Genomic DNA, 15,634 nt, shown 5'->3' on the forward strand with positions numbered 1-15,634 from the left:
GACTGCAAGAACGTTGCATTCTGTATCGAACTTTTAGCAACAGCTAATTTATATTTTTTTTCAGTGTGTAGTCAGTAAATTAATTCTGCAATACAGCAGTGATTTGATTTTCCTCTCACTCAACCAGTCTTGCGATGATTTTGCCTCACTTGAATGATTCCCGGTTTGCACCTGTGGCGGGGAAGATATAGGCACAGTGAATAGGGTGTGCATGGTTTACAAATCAGCATCATGAATGTTGCTAAATCACTTCCAAGGAACAACGTGGCTCCTAGTTGTTCTCAAAAATAATTTTGTAGCTTACGTATAAAGGTGAGGCTTTCTCACATAACCTTTGCCTGAGATCTATACAGCTGTAAATAGATACTAACATAAAAGGTCTGTCTCCAGCAGAGCTGATCTCTCTTTCCATTTCTGACAGGGGTCACATAGCCAATGTAAATTACCACCATAAACCAAATTCCATCTCTCTTGTAGAACAAAGTGCTTGATCTGCCTGTCTAGAAGCCGGGAGCTACATAGCAGATTGTAATATTTCAGCAATTCAGCATGAGTGGCAACGTGTTCTTAATAATGAAATGCTGGCAACATTTAACTTAATTTTGTCTCGACATATTAAAATCCATCCTTTCTGTAGGGGATTTAAGAGCTATCTGAAGGGGGACTGAAGACAAGAAAAATAGTCCAAGTAGAAGCAATAGCTTCCTCTGTATTTCATGCAGGAGTCAGGTTTAACATGTACATCTTGACGTTAGTAAAGAATAAGTTACTCTTAGAAAAAGATAGCCTAGCCATCTCAGGAAGAATGTGAATTCTTCACCGTGCTATCCGTCATTTTGATTTAATTACAAAATCAAATTAAAATATACAACAGTGTGTAGCCATGCCAAGTAAGTTAGTGAATTTTATTAGATATGGCATTTCAATTGAAAAATGAAAACTGTTACTGCCAGGGTTTTGGAGGTGTAATGACTTACATGGATGTTTTATAGCCAAGCTACAAAATGTTCAAAATGGCATCTGCCTTTGAAACTATGACTAGAAACTAAGTTCTTGTTATTGTGTAGGTATTACATCTTGAGTTCAGTCTAAAAGGCTGTAGGGACTGGAGAACATAGCATTTGTAAATTATCCAACAGTTGACTCAGAAAATTTGGCCCCAGTACAATATGTGACTACCTAAAATATTTTACACAATCCTTGTTTTGTATTAGAGATGAATTCAATGTAAATGTTTGGAATTCTTCTTACAAACTTGTTGAAAAGGGACAGTATTGTAGCATGACTCCCTTGTACAAACCTGGTGTTTAGCAGATTACGTATGTTATTCTGTTATAGGTACACTACAGTGATAGACAAAATGGCAAAGAGTGTATGACCTGTTTGACACTGTCTCCTGTGCAGATGACTTTCCAAGGTATCGGAAGCTCCATTGAAGCCAGCCGTGACCAGGTATAATACCTTCACCCACACTCCTGTACTTTTATTAATATCTAGTTAGGCCAGAATGTCAGCATTAGTAAGTTTATACATAGACACGTCTTTTGGTTGTTGTATGGCATGTTCTTGTCAATGGGATTTGCCTATCTCACCATGGTAAAATCCTGAATTTCTAAGGATTTCCCAAAAAGGAGGCAGAACTGTGTTCCCTTTTGCAGATTCTTAAGACACGTTAGGAAAGCCTGAAGGACTTGCTTTGATTTTGTAGTCAGATGTAAGGTTTCTGCAAAGGTCTTGTTTTATTTTAAATATGTATCAGTTCCTGTCTGTCCTATTTTTACTGGAAGATTGTGAGTAGCTGGAAAAACAAAGAGATGAAGCCATCATTTCTAACCATCATCTGTCACAAGAAACTGTCATTTGAGGGGGAAAAGGGATTTTCAGTCAGGCTGTGTAAAACTCCCATTTTGTTTGGCTATTGTTAACATATTTAATTCAAGCTTTGGGCAAACAGCCAAGAGAAAAAAATGTCACTCATCACCCTACTGCTTCCAATGGGAACTGAGGGGGACTTCCATTCTACTCCTTTTGTCCTCCAGTAGTCTCATGTGTAAAATAAGACAAGACACTGATATTCCACAAGTTTTCAAAGCAAAAAGGAAATAAGTACAAGAAAACTCAAAACCACACTTTGCATCTTTTAGATATTCAGTGGATTGGAAAAAGGGCCATTTTTATTTGATTTCACAAACTGTCTTTAAATTGTTCTATTCTCACATTTACCATCCATTTAATCAGAATCTGTGCAAGAAAAGGGAAAAGTCACCTGAAGAATTATGAGAATTAGTTACCTTTGAGAAAAAAGTTCAGACATGTAGCCATATTTTAGGTGGATTTTGTTTCGTTTTGTTTTGTTTTAATTGAAAGTCTCTGAGTTAGTTGTTAACATAAACTAAGCCCATTAGTTATTTACATGGTAACATGAGGATACTTCCTGTCCTTAAGTGTTTGGTGTTTTACAGTAATGGAGAGCTGGGGTAAGTCAGACGACTTCGACAGCCGTATTCCATTGAGTCCTCATTTCGTCCAGCAATTTGTTTATGCAGTTCTAAATCCGCTCAGTTTTTCTTTCAGTAAAGATCGCCTTTTAAAATTTACTTATGTCTCAAATACAATATTTAGACATTTCCATGAGTATAAGGTGGTCCCTGTCAACTTGCTAACAACTACATTCTGGGCTACCAGCCAGCTTGGCCTTTGTCTTAGCATTTATTTAGGCTAGAGTATGATATGTAAACAGAAAAAGACGTTGTAAGCAAAAAGTACGTTTAAGTCATCTAAATAATTATATATTTAAGAAGTCTAAATGAAAAAGTGTTACTGAGCTTGAAAAGTTAAGCACCTAGATATTAGGAAATTCCAGATTATGTGCAGCATTAGTTTGTTCCCAAGAGTACTCATTCAGTGCTCAAAACAGGACATGCTTCTGGGAGGAAAGAAACTGCATACAAAAAATATAGCTGAAGATTACATTATTGGCTGCACACAAATGGGTAGAATTAAGCCTGTTTGGGCCATTACGAAACTAGAATTTCTTAATCTTGCTTCAGTTTGCAGTTTAAGTAACGTTCCTTCATCATTTCTTTTAGTTATTTAATTTTCCACATAGCTTTTAAAAAGAGAGAAAAATGATTTGTCTTTGCATGATGGGGTGGTTGTTGCATTAGTGAACCCACATCGCTTGTGCAAAGATTTCGTCTGAGCCAGGAGCAGAAGAAGATAATCATCTCAAAGCCAACAGGCTTTGATCACAAAAGAGATCCACGTGCTGGTCAGGAGGCACAAAGTTCTGCTCATCCCCTTTCTAAATGTGAAAGGCATCCTGCTTTTGGGGGAAGAGACATGCTACTGTCAGCTTTTATTTGGTATGGGGAATGGCAGGACTTGGTTGAAGCGTTATTTGCCATCACCTAAGTAAACAGAGAAAAAATAGTAATTAGCAACCAAACAGAACTTACATAATGTGTTGGCCAGGCACTGGAATTAATTAGTGATAGAACTGGATCTCATAATAAGTGATTAAAAATAATTTCCATTTCTTTTTAATTTCTGTCTGATTTGGTATAATTTTACTTTTATTTTCCTGCAACTTCACTCGCAGCAGGCTTATGTGATACCCTTATGTTTATAAATATAAGAAGCAGAACTGCTGTACACTGTTAAGCTGAGTTGCCCTCATTTCAAAGTTTCAAACAGAATAAATGCAAGGTAGCTATATACTACTGTAAAACTGGAAACTCTTCTTTAAGTTAATTCTGCATCATCTATTTTCCACTGTATAATCCAGGAGGGCTATTCATCTGTATGGCTCTAATTTCAGTGCATAAGTGTTGATTTGTGTCAGCTGTGAGGCCTGGCACAATTTGATTTAAGGATCTGTCTCTTTCTATGCTTATGAAGATAATTCTACTCATGTTGAGTTTAAAATAGTGACTCTGGAAATTCAGCTGGTTTTTTGTGTTGGTTTGTTTGATAGGTAGGGTTTTTTTAAATTTTGCTTTTAGTGGAAAACTGTCTCAGTAAGACTGGAATTGTTTCACTGTCAGAAGGTGGTAGAATCTGTTATGTGAGTGTGTCCAATAAGGCAAATGTATACCAGAATTGTCATTATGTTGTTGTGGCAAAAAGGCTACAGCTGGCCAAATACCTTGATCAAAAAAAAAAGAAGCAAAAATAAGAAAATCAAGTTTCTAATAGTGCTGTAGTCTTCTTTTAGGGCTGAATTGCCTTTTGTAGCATAGGAAACTCTCTCTTTTCACATCCAGTGGTAGATTTGTACCCAACAGATCCCAATGTGGCTGCAATCCTATGTAAGTGTATTGCCTTGCTGTTTCAGATGTACCAAGTTGTGACACAACACTTTGCAAACTCACTTGCTCTTTTCCAACACATAGTAGGAAATCTGTCTTTTCATTCCTTAGGCTGGTTTAGATTCTTTGTTTGAGAGGAGTCATTTTTTATTTTATTTTTATTTTTTTTCAAACACTTTATCATTTGAGCAATTTCAGATTGTAGCAAATTGTTCATACTGGTAAGTTTATAAGTGTGTATTCCAAACATCTGACTGACAGGATGCGTCTCATTTGGTTACGGAGCAGTGTTTTCAAATCTATCACTGTTTTATCATTTTCCTTTTGGCAAACAGTAAGGAAAAAAGAGAAACATTTCTACAGTGTATCTGTAGTCAAGTTTGTTTTGTTGGCTTTTGCATTCACGTGTGCCAACTTCCTCAACAGAAACTTCATGATTTTTAGAATATTGTTTCATGAGTTATTTCTTTTTCTATTCTGTTGTGTGGTGTCTAACATCATCCTTCTAAATTTCTCTTTCCTTAATGGACACTATTATTTAGATGGTTTTTTTGTTGTTGTTTGTTGCTTTGGGTTTTTTTTCCACTAGAACTCAGCTGCAAGCTACTTTTACTTAAAATAGTCACCGCCTGTAGTCAGTACCATAAGTTTCTAGAGATGTTCTCCACTCAGTATCAGTTACAGGACTTGCTATAATGGTATGTAGGTTAAATTTGATGGTCTGTGAAATACAAGAAGTCAGAATTAACGTAGTTTAAGTATAAAAGTGATGCTTCCACTTCATCTTGAACAGCTTCTGTATCTACACATCTATTTTACAAGCTTGCAATTAGTATTTACTTTATTGTAATGGTTGGTGCTTTTCTCAATGTTTCATCTCTGAATGTAGGACCTCAGGAGCGTAAATACCCTTGTGGTTCTCATAGCTGTGAAGAAAATCCTAAAAAAAGGAGAATCTTGGGTTCAATCTTAAGGCTTGCAGAGAAGCAAACAAATCGAAAGTATGAACAAAGCAGGGGCAGGAATAGGAGTGGAAGACCTATGGATGAGGTAGACTTGGTGAGAGAGCCCAGCAGGGATGGGGAGGCTGTGCTGAAAGGATGATGCTACACTGAGCTGTTTCAAAAACTGCCCGTGAGAACGTGGAAAGACAGCAGCAGTAAACAATGGAATGAAACGTTCTGTGTAGGTAACCCTCACTGTTGGCCTGCAAACAGATGTTCCTGGTCAAGGTTAAGGCCTTATGCTGATGCCCAAAGGTGAGCAGATCCTGGAGAGGTGGCGATAGTTCTCTGGGGACAAATGGCCTTGGGGATGGCTGACAGGCCTGGGACATTAAAACTTAGGACAAGGTATAAGGAGAATTTGTTATAAATACAAATACTTAATACATATGGAGGTCCACATCTCTCTTTTTTCTATGCTCTGAGTTTGTAGAGCGTGCTTAGGAACATCATCGAGGGAAGTTATGTCAGCTGGAGTCACTGACTAACCTGTGAGAGAAACAAGGGCAAAAGATTAATGGTGCAGTTAGTGATGATATAGAGGATGGGAATTCATCCAGTGCTGTAACCAAAGAAGATGAATGGGATTAGGATTTTTGCTAAGGTACATTTCCAAATCAGAAAAGTAAAAAAATAAATAAATAAAAATTGTTTAAAGATTGTTTTACTGGATATTGCATTAATTCCTGCTTGAAATGAAATCATGCTGGACTGCAATTACTGTTTTCTATGTGTTCAGATTTACTTCTCAGTAGATATTTTTTATCCTGGACATAGAAAAAAATAAAAAAGAGAGAAAGAGAAAATGATAGGATTTTCTTTAAAAAATACTAGTATTTCTTCTTTCAACTGGTATTGTATGTTTCCCTTGTCGGCTAATTTCTCCTTTATTTACTGTCAATTCAGTGTTCATCTCTCTGGGGTGATTTCCTCAATAAAATGCGAAGGGTTTAGTATGACTCACTGAAAACTTTCTAGCCATTTTCCCAGGGCTGGGTGATTCCATCACAGCCCCTTCACTACCAGACTCCTACCTGCTCTTGAGAAACTACCTCCCGCAGCCAAGGCTCCTGCTGTGCTGGTGTGAGCTGGCTGGCTGCTGCCATTTCCCTGACAGCTCCATAACCTTCAGGGCATGGCCAGAGCTGAGCTCCTGGTGCTCTCCAGGAGACAGTTTGCTTGTGACAGAAATGTAAACTGCTTTTGATACATAGCACCAAGCTTCACTCTTCTATCACTGTGTTGGGAAACTTGCACCTCTTAAAGCTGACACTGAGTCAGGAATCATCCCAGCAGGTTTAGGTTAGGCTCACCAGGTTGTTGTCTGCTATTTTGTACTTTTTTCCTTGTCTGCTCTGCTCCCCATGACTGTACAACTGCATTAGTACGCTGTGTCCGTAGCCTTTATCTTCTGTTTCACATTAGCTCACACTGGATGTACGTGACAGAACATTTGCTTTTCCCTGGCAGCAGCTGGATTTTTCCTTGATGAGACTAAGATCAAACGTCTGTATTTGTTCAGAATGTGTAATCTTTCATTTTCCAAAAGTGAGTTACTAATTAACTGCCAAATGGGAACAAAATGTAAACCAAGACACTGCTGTCTCCCAGACCCTTTCAATGCTCTCATTCGGGGCTTCTTGAGTAGCTTCCTAATGTGAATGCCTCTCACCGAAGATGCAGAACAGCGATTTTCAGCACTGTGTAGGTATGTTTGTTTACGCAGTAATGTCAGTGGGATATAAAATGCTACTGTTGCAGTCTGCGGGTATCTTGCGTATTTGTCATGTAAACGATGATGACTGCCTGTATTTTGGGTCTGTTTCCTTCTCTGTTAAGAAAAATATCATGAGGTATCCATGTGACAACTGTAGATGAAGTTTCACTACAGTAGCAAGGTTGACAGAATCACAGAATAACTGAGGCTGGCGGGACTCTTCACGTTCAACTGATCCAAATTATGCTCAAACAGGGACATCCAGAGCAGGATACCCAGGTTGGCCTTTGAGTATCTCCAAAATGGGAGTCTTTACCTTGGCTCTTTCTTTCCCTTGACTTCATCTCCAGCCCCAGCTGTTGAGTCTTCTGCTTCCTAAACCACTGAGCTGGTATAAAGTAATTCAAGTTTTTAGCCTGCTAAGGTGAACTGGCCCACAGAGAGTAAGATGAGTACCAGAGCCAAAATGAGAGAGACATCAGGACAGACCAGATACAACAAGTGAGATGGAATGGGTGGCATCCACTACTCACAGTAGCTAGCCAGTAGATCAACTTCCTATCTTGTAAAATGTCACTTGAAGAGGGTGAGACAAAATTAATTCAGTAGAAAGGTGATTTTATTGTATAAATGTTTGGCTTATTTTGCTTTCTTGAACCTGTTCCCTGTTCAGTAGCATGATCTGGCATAAAGAAGAGAACAGGAATGCACGCAGAAGAAGGAAGAGCAGGATCATAGCATCTCTAACCCTGAGCTCATAACCTATAGAATTTTAGCTGCTTTGGATCTGCACTCTTTGTAATTGCTTGTACTAAAATACCTAAGTGGGCTTTCAGTGCAGTGCAACATGTGGAAATGAAAAGAAAGGCATGAACAACATGCAGTGAACCAGCCTTCCAAGGACCACAGACCAGCTGCTTGCTATCTTTTGTAATGTGTTTCTAGTTTATTTTGTTGTACTGTTACTTTAGGCTCATTGGGCCAATTGTGAAATACAAAAATATTGATTTTTTTTTCCTTTTTTTTTTTTTTTCCTGCTGTTATTGCTGTCAGGGAAGGCAAGAAGATAAAGGTGTTGACAAAACTTAGGAAAGCTGAAAGTATCTGTTTGCTGCTTTGTCACACTGCTGCAGTATCACAGAATCACAGAATCGTAAGGGTTGGAAGGGACCTTCAGAGATCATCGAGTCCAACCCCCCTGCCAAAGCATGTTCCCTACACCACGTTGCACAGGTAGGCGTCCAGGCGGGACTTTAATATCTCCAGAAAAGGAGACTCCACGACCCCCCTGGGCAGCCTGTTCCAGTGCTCCATCACCCTCACCGTAAAGAACTTCTTGTGCACATTTGTGTGGAACTTCCTTTGCTCCAGTTTCTGGCTGTTTCCCCGTGTCCTGTCTCCACACACTGCTGGAAAGAGTCTAGCCTCGCCACTTTGCCCCCCAAAGGGTATTCAGCCCATTTCCAGTATCAAGAAATCTAACAGCTTTTTCCCTGGCAGGAACAGCCAGCTGGAAGATAACAGGTGTAGGTTCTTCTACTCACTACTCAGTAGTTAAAAATGAATAGACAGAGTCCCAGTAGGCAAAAGTTGGTGACAGAGACGGAGCCCAAAATGAAGTGAAAGTAGACCCCTCTAGTACCTTGTCTTGCAGTTGGGATTGACAAGGTCTCATCTTTCATCTTGACTTCTAATGAGCAGTGTTTTCAGTCAAATAGCTATATATTCATTTCAGTTTCTAGGTCTATTAAAGTCTTCCAAGCCTTTTGAATTAAATCTAACACTCATCCAAAACCCAGTTGCCTGTTTTATAGGCCCTTCCATTTTAGACTGGTATTAGGAAAATATACACTCTACTTTACTGGTTACACTGTACTTGCCAGAATTATTTTTCACACGCTAATCAAAGTAATGCCATATCTGTTTGCTGATACATTTTTAATCACTTGTCATTCAAATAAGTTGCTTAACACACTAATTATATATTTGGCATTTCATCATACATTTCCTTAATACTTCTACAAGACAAAATAATGGTTTGCACATGTTGCATCTGAAGAATTGTGCCTTTGCCAAAATTATGTTTGCCACCTCGCTTTCTCCCTCCTCTTGAAATAACACGACATGGCTGGCATTATGCATTCAAGTACTACAAAGTTTCAGAGCTTTTTGTCTGAGTAGTTGTAATACAACTAACTGGACCTACGCAATGCAAGTAGGAACTGAATGTGACATCCTATACCCCTTCATTTCAAAGGGGCCAGGATCTCATAATTAATCTTCTGACAATAGAGAAATGGAGGAGGTTGGGTTTTATAAACAATTGCGGGTGAATAGTCATGCTTATACACTGTGAAAGACATTAGGATAGCAAAACAGACCACTCCCTTCTGTCACTGGTTTCATTTGGTCCCACTGGTACAGTAAGTGGCTATCTGCTCAGAGTTTTAAAACCTTTTTCTGTTTAAGATGGGCCTACATTCTGTAAGCAGCCCTGATGGTGGGCTAGCACAAGAACTTCTGTACATTTAGACTCTTTTCCAGCACCACCTTCCCCCAGCCAACTTTTGTTACCTGTGTCTACAGAGCTTCAACACTCATCTGTGTGTAGTTTGGCCCATGTCTGTAGTACTAGAGCACTTTTCTCAGTCTTTTAGACAAACTTGTTTATATTTTGGGCAGGGATAGGATTACTGGGAGAACAAAGGAATAGTCAAGTATTGGGAAGAGTGTGAAAGTAGCCCTGCATACATGCTTGTGCGGCAAGCTCCTGTCCCATTTGAAGTTCAGTTCTAAAGTTACTTTCCTAGCTGTGCAACTTGAATTGGTGCAAAAACGGTCTGCATCTCTGTGGAGCATTAGGAAGATTGGGAGTTTTGTTTTGGAGTGCCAAGATTAAACTCAGTTCCTACAGATTTGTGCAACTTACTACTTTGAACAGTTTTTTGTATTCTTCAACAGAAATGCTTTAAGAGCTGAAGATTTCCTCATCTTGATTACTGATGATTTACATGAGAAAATGATTTAACCTTTTTCTACTATACCTATCACTGCCCTGATTAGAGAGGTAGTGTCAGAGATGCCCAGGGAAAAAGGTGTTTCTATTCTTTAGCAGAGCCCGTTTAACATAGCATAACAATTTTCTCTTGTCTCTCAAATTCATTTTGTGTACAGTTTTTTTGTAATGCAGAATCACCCAATGAGAACATTCACCTGTATGAGACAGGAAGAAAGGAGTCACCATCTGGCCTTCTCTAAAGCATCAAATGTGTGGCATTCTCATTTAATGCAGGAGCTCCTGCATCCCCAGAAGCTTCTCATGTACTCATCTTCTCCATCTTGTAGCATTACAGACCGCCTGAATTCCAGTACTGAAATGTCTCATTCCAGTGAGATCCTTCACATATGCTAAGTGTAAGAGTGCTTCCAAGCAATTTACTCTCTCAAGGATCCAATGCTAGAGATAATAAACACTAAAATGGAGATATCGAGCAAAACCAAAACAATGAACTCTTAAGTTAAACTCTACATTTCATACGTATTTCTTTATATCTACTCTTTCCCATCATTAAAGAGAATGGGCGACATAGTTTTTTGCAGATCCTTACGGCTGTACAAATAATTGATTTTACAGTCCAAAATCTCCTGTCTCATCCTTCATCCCCTCAAAAAATAGTTCAGATTGGTCCAAAATAAAGAAAAATTATCCTCGCCAAAAACAATAACTCGTTTTGTAAGTGGGCTTTTGTAGTGAAACTAGAAAATTGGCTAAGATTTACAAAAATTGTGGGAAAGATGTTTAATTATTTTGCCTACTGTCTCTGTTGTTCATGCACTCATGCAAGATGCAGATGATGTAAATCTTATTCTATCCATGTTGCCACCTCATGCTACAGGCCAGTAGAGTTAGGTAGTCACAGGCATATGAAGCAATAATCTTGGCATGGCCATCTCTTCTTTCACTGTTTAGAGTGTTCAACAGGGCTGTGTGAGCTGAGGAATTTGGGCAATCTGATTTCATTATACCCTATAAAAGATCAGCTAGCATGCTGTTCTGAAAACTGAGAAATATTCAGATCCTGAAAATCAAAGAACTTGATAGTACAGTTTTCCATAGTCCAGTCCCTACCTGTTCCCTATTGTGCGTGTCAGGTTGCCCTAGGAATTTGTGGATGCCCCATCCCTGGAGGCATTCAGGGCCAGGCTGGATGTGGCTCTGGGCAGCATGGTCTGGTGGTTGGCAACCCTGCACATAACAGAGGGCTTGAGACTAGATGATCATTGTGGTTCCTTTCAACCCAGGCCATTCTATGATTCTATGATCTTGCTCTTTTGTTTTAACTAGAGATGACCAAAGCTAAGAAAGCATAACAGATAACTTCAAAGTTTCTAAAGTTGTTACGCTGTTTACAGTTGAAATCGAGGAACACTCATCCCAAAATTGGGAGCAGATTTGGTCAGGGCAAACTACTTTTTCCAGTGTATGTATTGTTAGGACAGCACATGCTTCCCCCTGGGCAAGGCCTGGGGAGCAGTGCACATCCAGCTGGTGGCGGCATTGCCAAACCTCCTGGCTGCTGCTGGAAATGGTTGGAAGTTGCCACATGGATCACTTGGCTGCCAGACCAGCTACAAAGACAATTTCAGGTAGTAAGACACGTTCAGCTAGTCTCTGCTCTCCCCAGCAGCACCCAGGAAGCCTCCCTTCTATAGTTCCTGTGAGCATAACATGCAGGCAAATTGAAAGCTTCCTTTCCTCAGCATTGTAAAAAAGCACCATGTTTGTGTCAGGACTTTTAATACCCAGTTGTGTGGATGTGTAGGGGACATCTTGGCATGTATTTATTGCTAAATCTGTTATGTTGTCAGCATTGGTCTAAGTAAGACCAGTGCTGAAGGTAGGATTGTGTGTGCTGGTGGCACTGGGGTTGCAAGCAGTCCCAGTCCCTGTACCTGTCACGCCTCAACTATTCACATGAAAAGCACACCTATTACTGATACATGGCTCCTCCCAGCAGCTTAAAGATTCCAGCTGCTTTCTGAGATCATAAAAGGCCTGCTCAACCATGACTTCAAATTGTCAGGCTATTCAGCAAGCCAGTCCTATTTCAGACTACTCCCTAAGTATTTCATACTTCAGTGTTGTTGTAAATAATGATGGTCATTTGTTTTTAGCACAGCATTCTGTGTGAAATTATGAATTGAGGAGATTTCCGTGCTGTTATATTTGATTCAATACCCCATTGTCACTGATGTGAAGTGTTACACTAATACACTGTCATTCATTTAGCAGGACAGTGGGACCTGTATGAAACTTTGCTCATATGAGGGGGCCTTAACAGTGCGCCTCAGTTTATCAGTAGGGGATCTGTGGATGGATTTTGGAGTGTGCCAGAGAGCAGGATCATTCTTTCAGAATTAAAATTCAACAGGGATCGATATGTAAGAGAACTTTGTTTCAGTCTTTGTATGCATGTCCATCCTTGTAAGAAAAATAATAGAGGGGTGGGGAAAAAAATAGAAAGGAATATTTGGTATAATTTTCTAATTTCTGAATAATAGTTATGCAAGAAGACACAGGTTTTAGAGGAAGTTGAGGAAGGGAGAAGAAGGAATCAAATGTTGGCTTGACCCCAAAATGCATAAAGCCTGATTTGCCCTTACAGAACAAAAATACTAGCACAGAAGTCTAACACGCTGAGAAAAATTACACAACAGTGTAGATATGTCAAACTACCTTGAGAAAACTTGCAAAAAGTTGAAAGGTTTTTGGCCCTTGTTTAAGTGAACTGGATCTTGTGGCATTTCTTTGGAACTCTTATGATAAGTAACACTTGAAACATTTTTGATCAAATAGCTTTTCTCAAGCAATTAAACGTCCTTAATTTAGAGGCCAGTTCAAATGATTGCTTGTTACCTTCATTTAGCAAAGGTTCAACTGCTGTGGTTTTCTGATCCTTTTAAAAAAGGCAAACAGGGAGAGTTTGCACAATAGAAGTTCTTTTTTTAATTCTGAAATTAATTATTTTGAAATATCTCACAGATTACATCAGTTTCTTACTTGCATTCATGTTGCAAGATGGTGACTATTGTATATTGCTAGTGATGCATTAAATTAGTTGTTTACATTATAAAATCTAAACATATTAGAATCTTTTGTGTTTGTCTTCAAAGATTCCTATTCTAATAAAGCTTTCTGAAACAAGTAAGGTTGTCTTTTTTGTTTAGTTAATGCATCAGTGGAGAACCTAAAGATCTGTAGCCTTTAGCCATCCCTGTCTGTGTTTAGTAGAGTGTAAGGGAATTGTGTTTGAGACACTATATATTTTAATTTACAATGGGAAGTTATACCTTTAACTTAAGCATTTTTCAATTAGGAAGAGCGACACCTGAGCCAAATGTAGGCAGAAAGTGTCTAAAATCATCTTCTTTCCTCAAGGACTCTGTTTTACTTTGGCTTTTAATTGCAGTAAAAGTGGTACATACTTAAAAATAAAATTTTGGCTGCATCCTTCCTATTTCTGATATCTGCAAGTCCCTCCTCTGTTCAGAGTGATTCTGAGGGTTAAATGGTACAAAACCAATATTTAATAAAGTATATTTAGAATTTTAAAGAAGCCTTGCAATTTGGATTCACATATTTGTTCTTTATCAAATACTTTAATAGATACAATAAAAGGGGAAAAGGAATAGCAAAAGCTGTCAGCTTTAACATGGCTGGAGTGGCTCTGTGAAAGTAGCTTTTACTTTTGAGGGAAGTTCATGAAAACATTTTTTGAACCGGAGGAGCTCCTTGAAGAAGCAGCTATGCAGCACAGCAATGAAAGTCCATTCCTTACCCTCAACAGATTCCTCTTCAGTATGTTACACCTTAGATTTTCAGCTGGCGGAGAGGTTGTTTTACTGCACTCTAGCTCATATTGTATCTGCCTTATGAATCTGGATTTTAATATGCTTAGGCATACATCCTCCTTACAATGATCATGAAAAACAGCAGTATTTTATTTACCAATAAAATAAACAAACAAACAAACAAACAAAACCAAAAAACTTGCGTTAAAGTTGATGACCAAATAAAATTGTCACAGTTATTTGTTATGTGAACAAACATCTCTGATAGGAAGAGGAACAAAGCAAATCTTAACTTCAGAAATGGCTTACTTTCTGTGTACATGATATGCCCATTAGGATAACAAGCCAAGAGCACTTTGTGTTTAAATAACCTGTAGAGAATACAGCAGTATAAGAAGCTCTGAGTTATAGTAAGACTTGGGAAATGTAACAAAATGAATGATGGAATGAGGGGTACGGTACCAAAACTGGTTGGAAAAATTATGGAATTTGATAAAATTAGGAAGCACATTAAGGAACATCTTGTATCAGATTATGACTAAACAGTAAGAAAAATGGTAAGGTGTAAAATGGTGGTTTCAGTAAACAAGACTTTGGACAAAAATTAGATGAGGTGAAGACCTCTGATTAAAGAAAAATGGGTAGCATTTTAACGTAAAATGGAGAATTAAAAATATCTTTACATTCCTTTTGCTGGCAAGGTGTTTTTAATGAAAGAAGGTATGAGAATGTGTTAAATAGTAATACATATAACAGCCAGCTAGAAATTGTTTCTGGGGCTGTCACTTGTTGAGGTATTTAGGCAAGATGTACTCCATCAGCAACCGACTGCACACTGATGTGTGTAACAGGACATCGGCACTCATGGTATCTGGATAGTTTTAGTGAAGTTTGAAGTAAATCTTGAAACTTCAAGAATAACACAGGAGATCTGAAGTCTGGCATACGAATTAAAGCCCCAGGAGAAAAACTGAAGTCAGCATTTTGAATATACCCTCTATTTCTAGACTTCTGAGTAGAGATACCTTAATCTGTGGTAGCCAGAAGCAAAGAGCATCCACAGCTTTTAAAAGGCCTTGTACTTTATCATCTGCAGGAGCTTTACCCATTCTATTTGTATAAGATATCAGATAAGTAGCCACACTGCTGGGTTGATAAGAAAATCTGAATTTTTTTATTTTGTTGTCCGATTGTCCTCATCCCATACACATTTTCCTGTTTTTATAGGTCTGCATATGTGTTGTCCCATTAAGATTACTCAATGATTGGTCTGTGCAAGTGTACATGCAGTCAGAAATGCAAGTTCATCTGATGTGAATGGAAGCTGATCTGAAGTAAAATACCCACTGTTGCTGCATTGCCTGGGTTTGATGTTCAGGCATTGTTTTGGCTAGGATCTTGTCTAAGTGCGTGAGAATAAAACACAGCATCTCAAGAAGTATAGCTGATGTTCCTACAGTTAGTTTTTAATCTCCAAACTGCATAAAAACTGAGGTTTCCAGTCATATCAATGATTTCTGTGGTATTATCAAATTATTTGTGTTTTGGACCCCTTTTTGTTCTATTTTCTTTCACAAGATATTGTGACTGGAGCTTGTATGGATATTGCCTCCTGTAAGGCAATGGTAACTGAAGAGGAAATCTGGTCTTTATTTTAGGAACAATGATTGAGAACAGTACAGAAAGGCAAAAGCTCATTGTTCAATCACATTAAATCACAACACTAGTCCAGAGTATGGATATATTTGCCG

General features: G+C 38.6%; 1 protein-coding gene across 4 annotated transcripts in view; it reads left to right on the forward strand.

The window, feature by feature from the left end:
• Positions 1-15,634, forward strand: part of STAU2 (staufen double-stranded RNA binding protein 2) — a 196,987-nt gene that overhangs the window by 88,656 nt on the left and 92,697 nt on the right. For 3 of the 4 annotated variants that reach the window (XM_085539441.1, XM_015855779.3, XM_085539439.1), the window contains exon 13: positions 1,339-1,452. The exons of the other annotated variant lie outside the window; for it this stretch is intronic. In XM_085539441.1, the coding sequence (XP_085395567.1) occupies positions 1,339-1,452 (114 nt within the window). The remainder of the gene's footprint in view (positions 1-1,338; positions 1,453-15,634) is intronic. 4 annotated transcript variants of the gene reach the window in all.

Source organism: Coturnix japonica, chromosome 2 (assembly GCF_054131305.1).
Source record: "Coturnix japonica strain WE chromosome 2, WE-NBRP24, whole genome shotgun sequence".
NCBI lineage: Eukaryota > Metazoa > Chordata > Aves > Galliformes > Phasianidae > Coturnix > Coturnix japonica.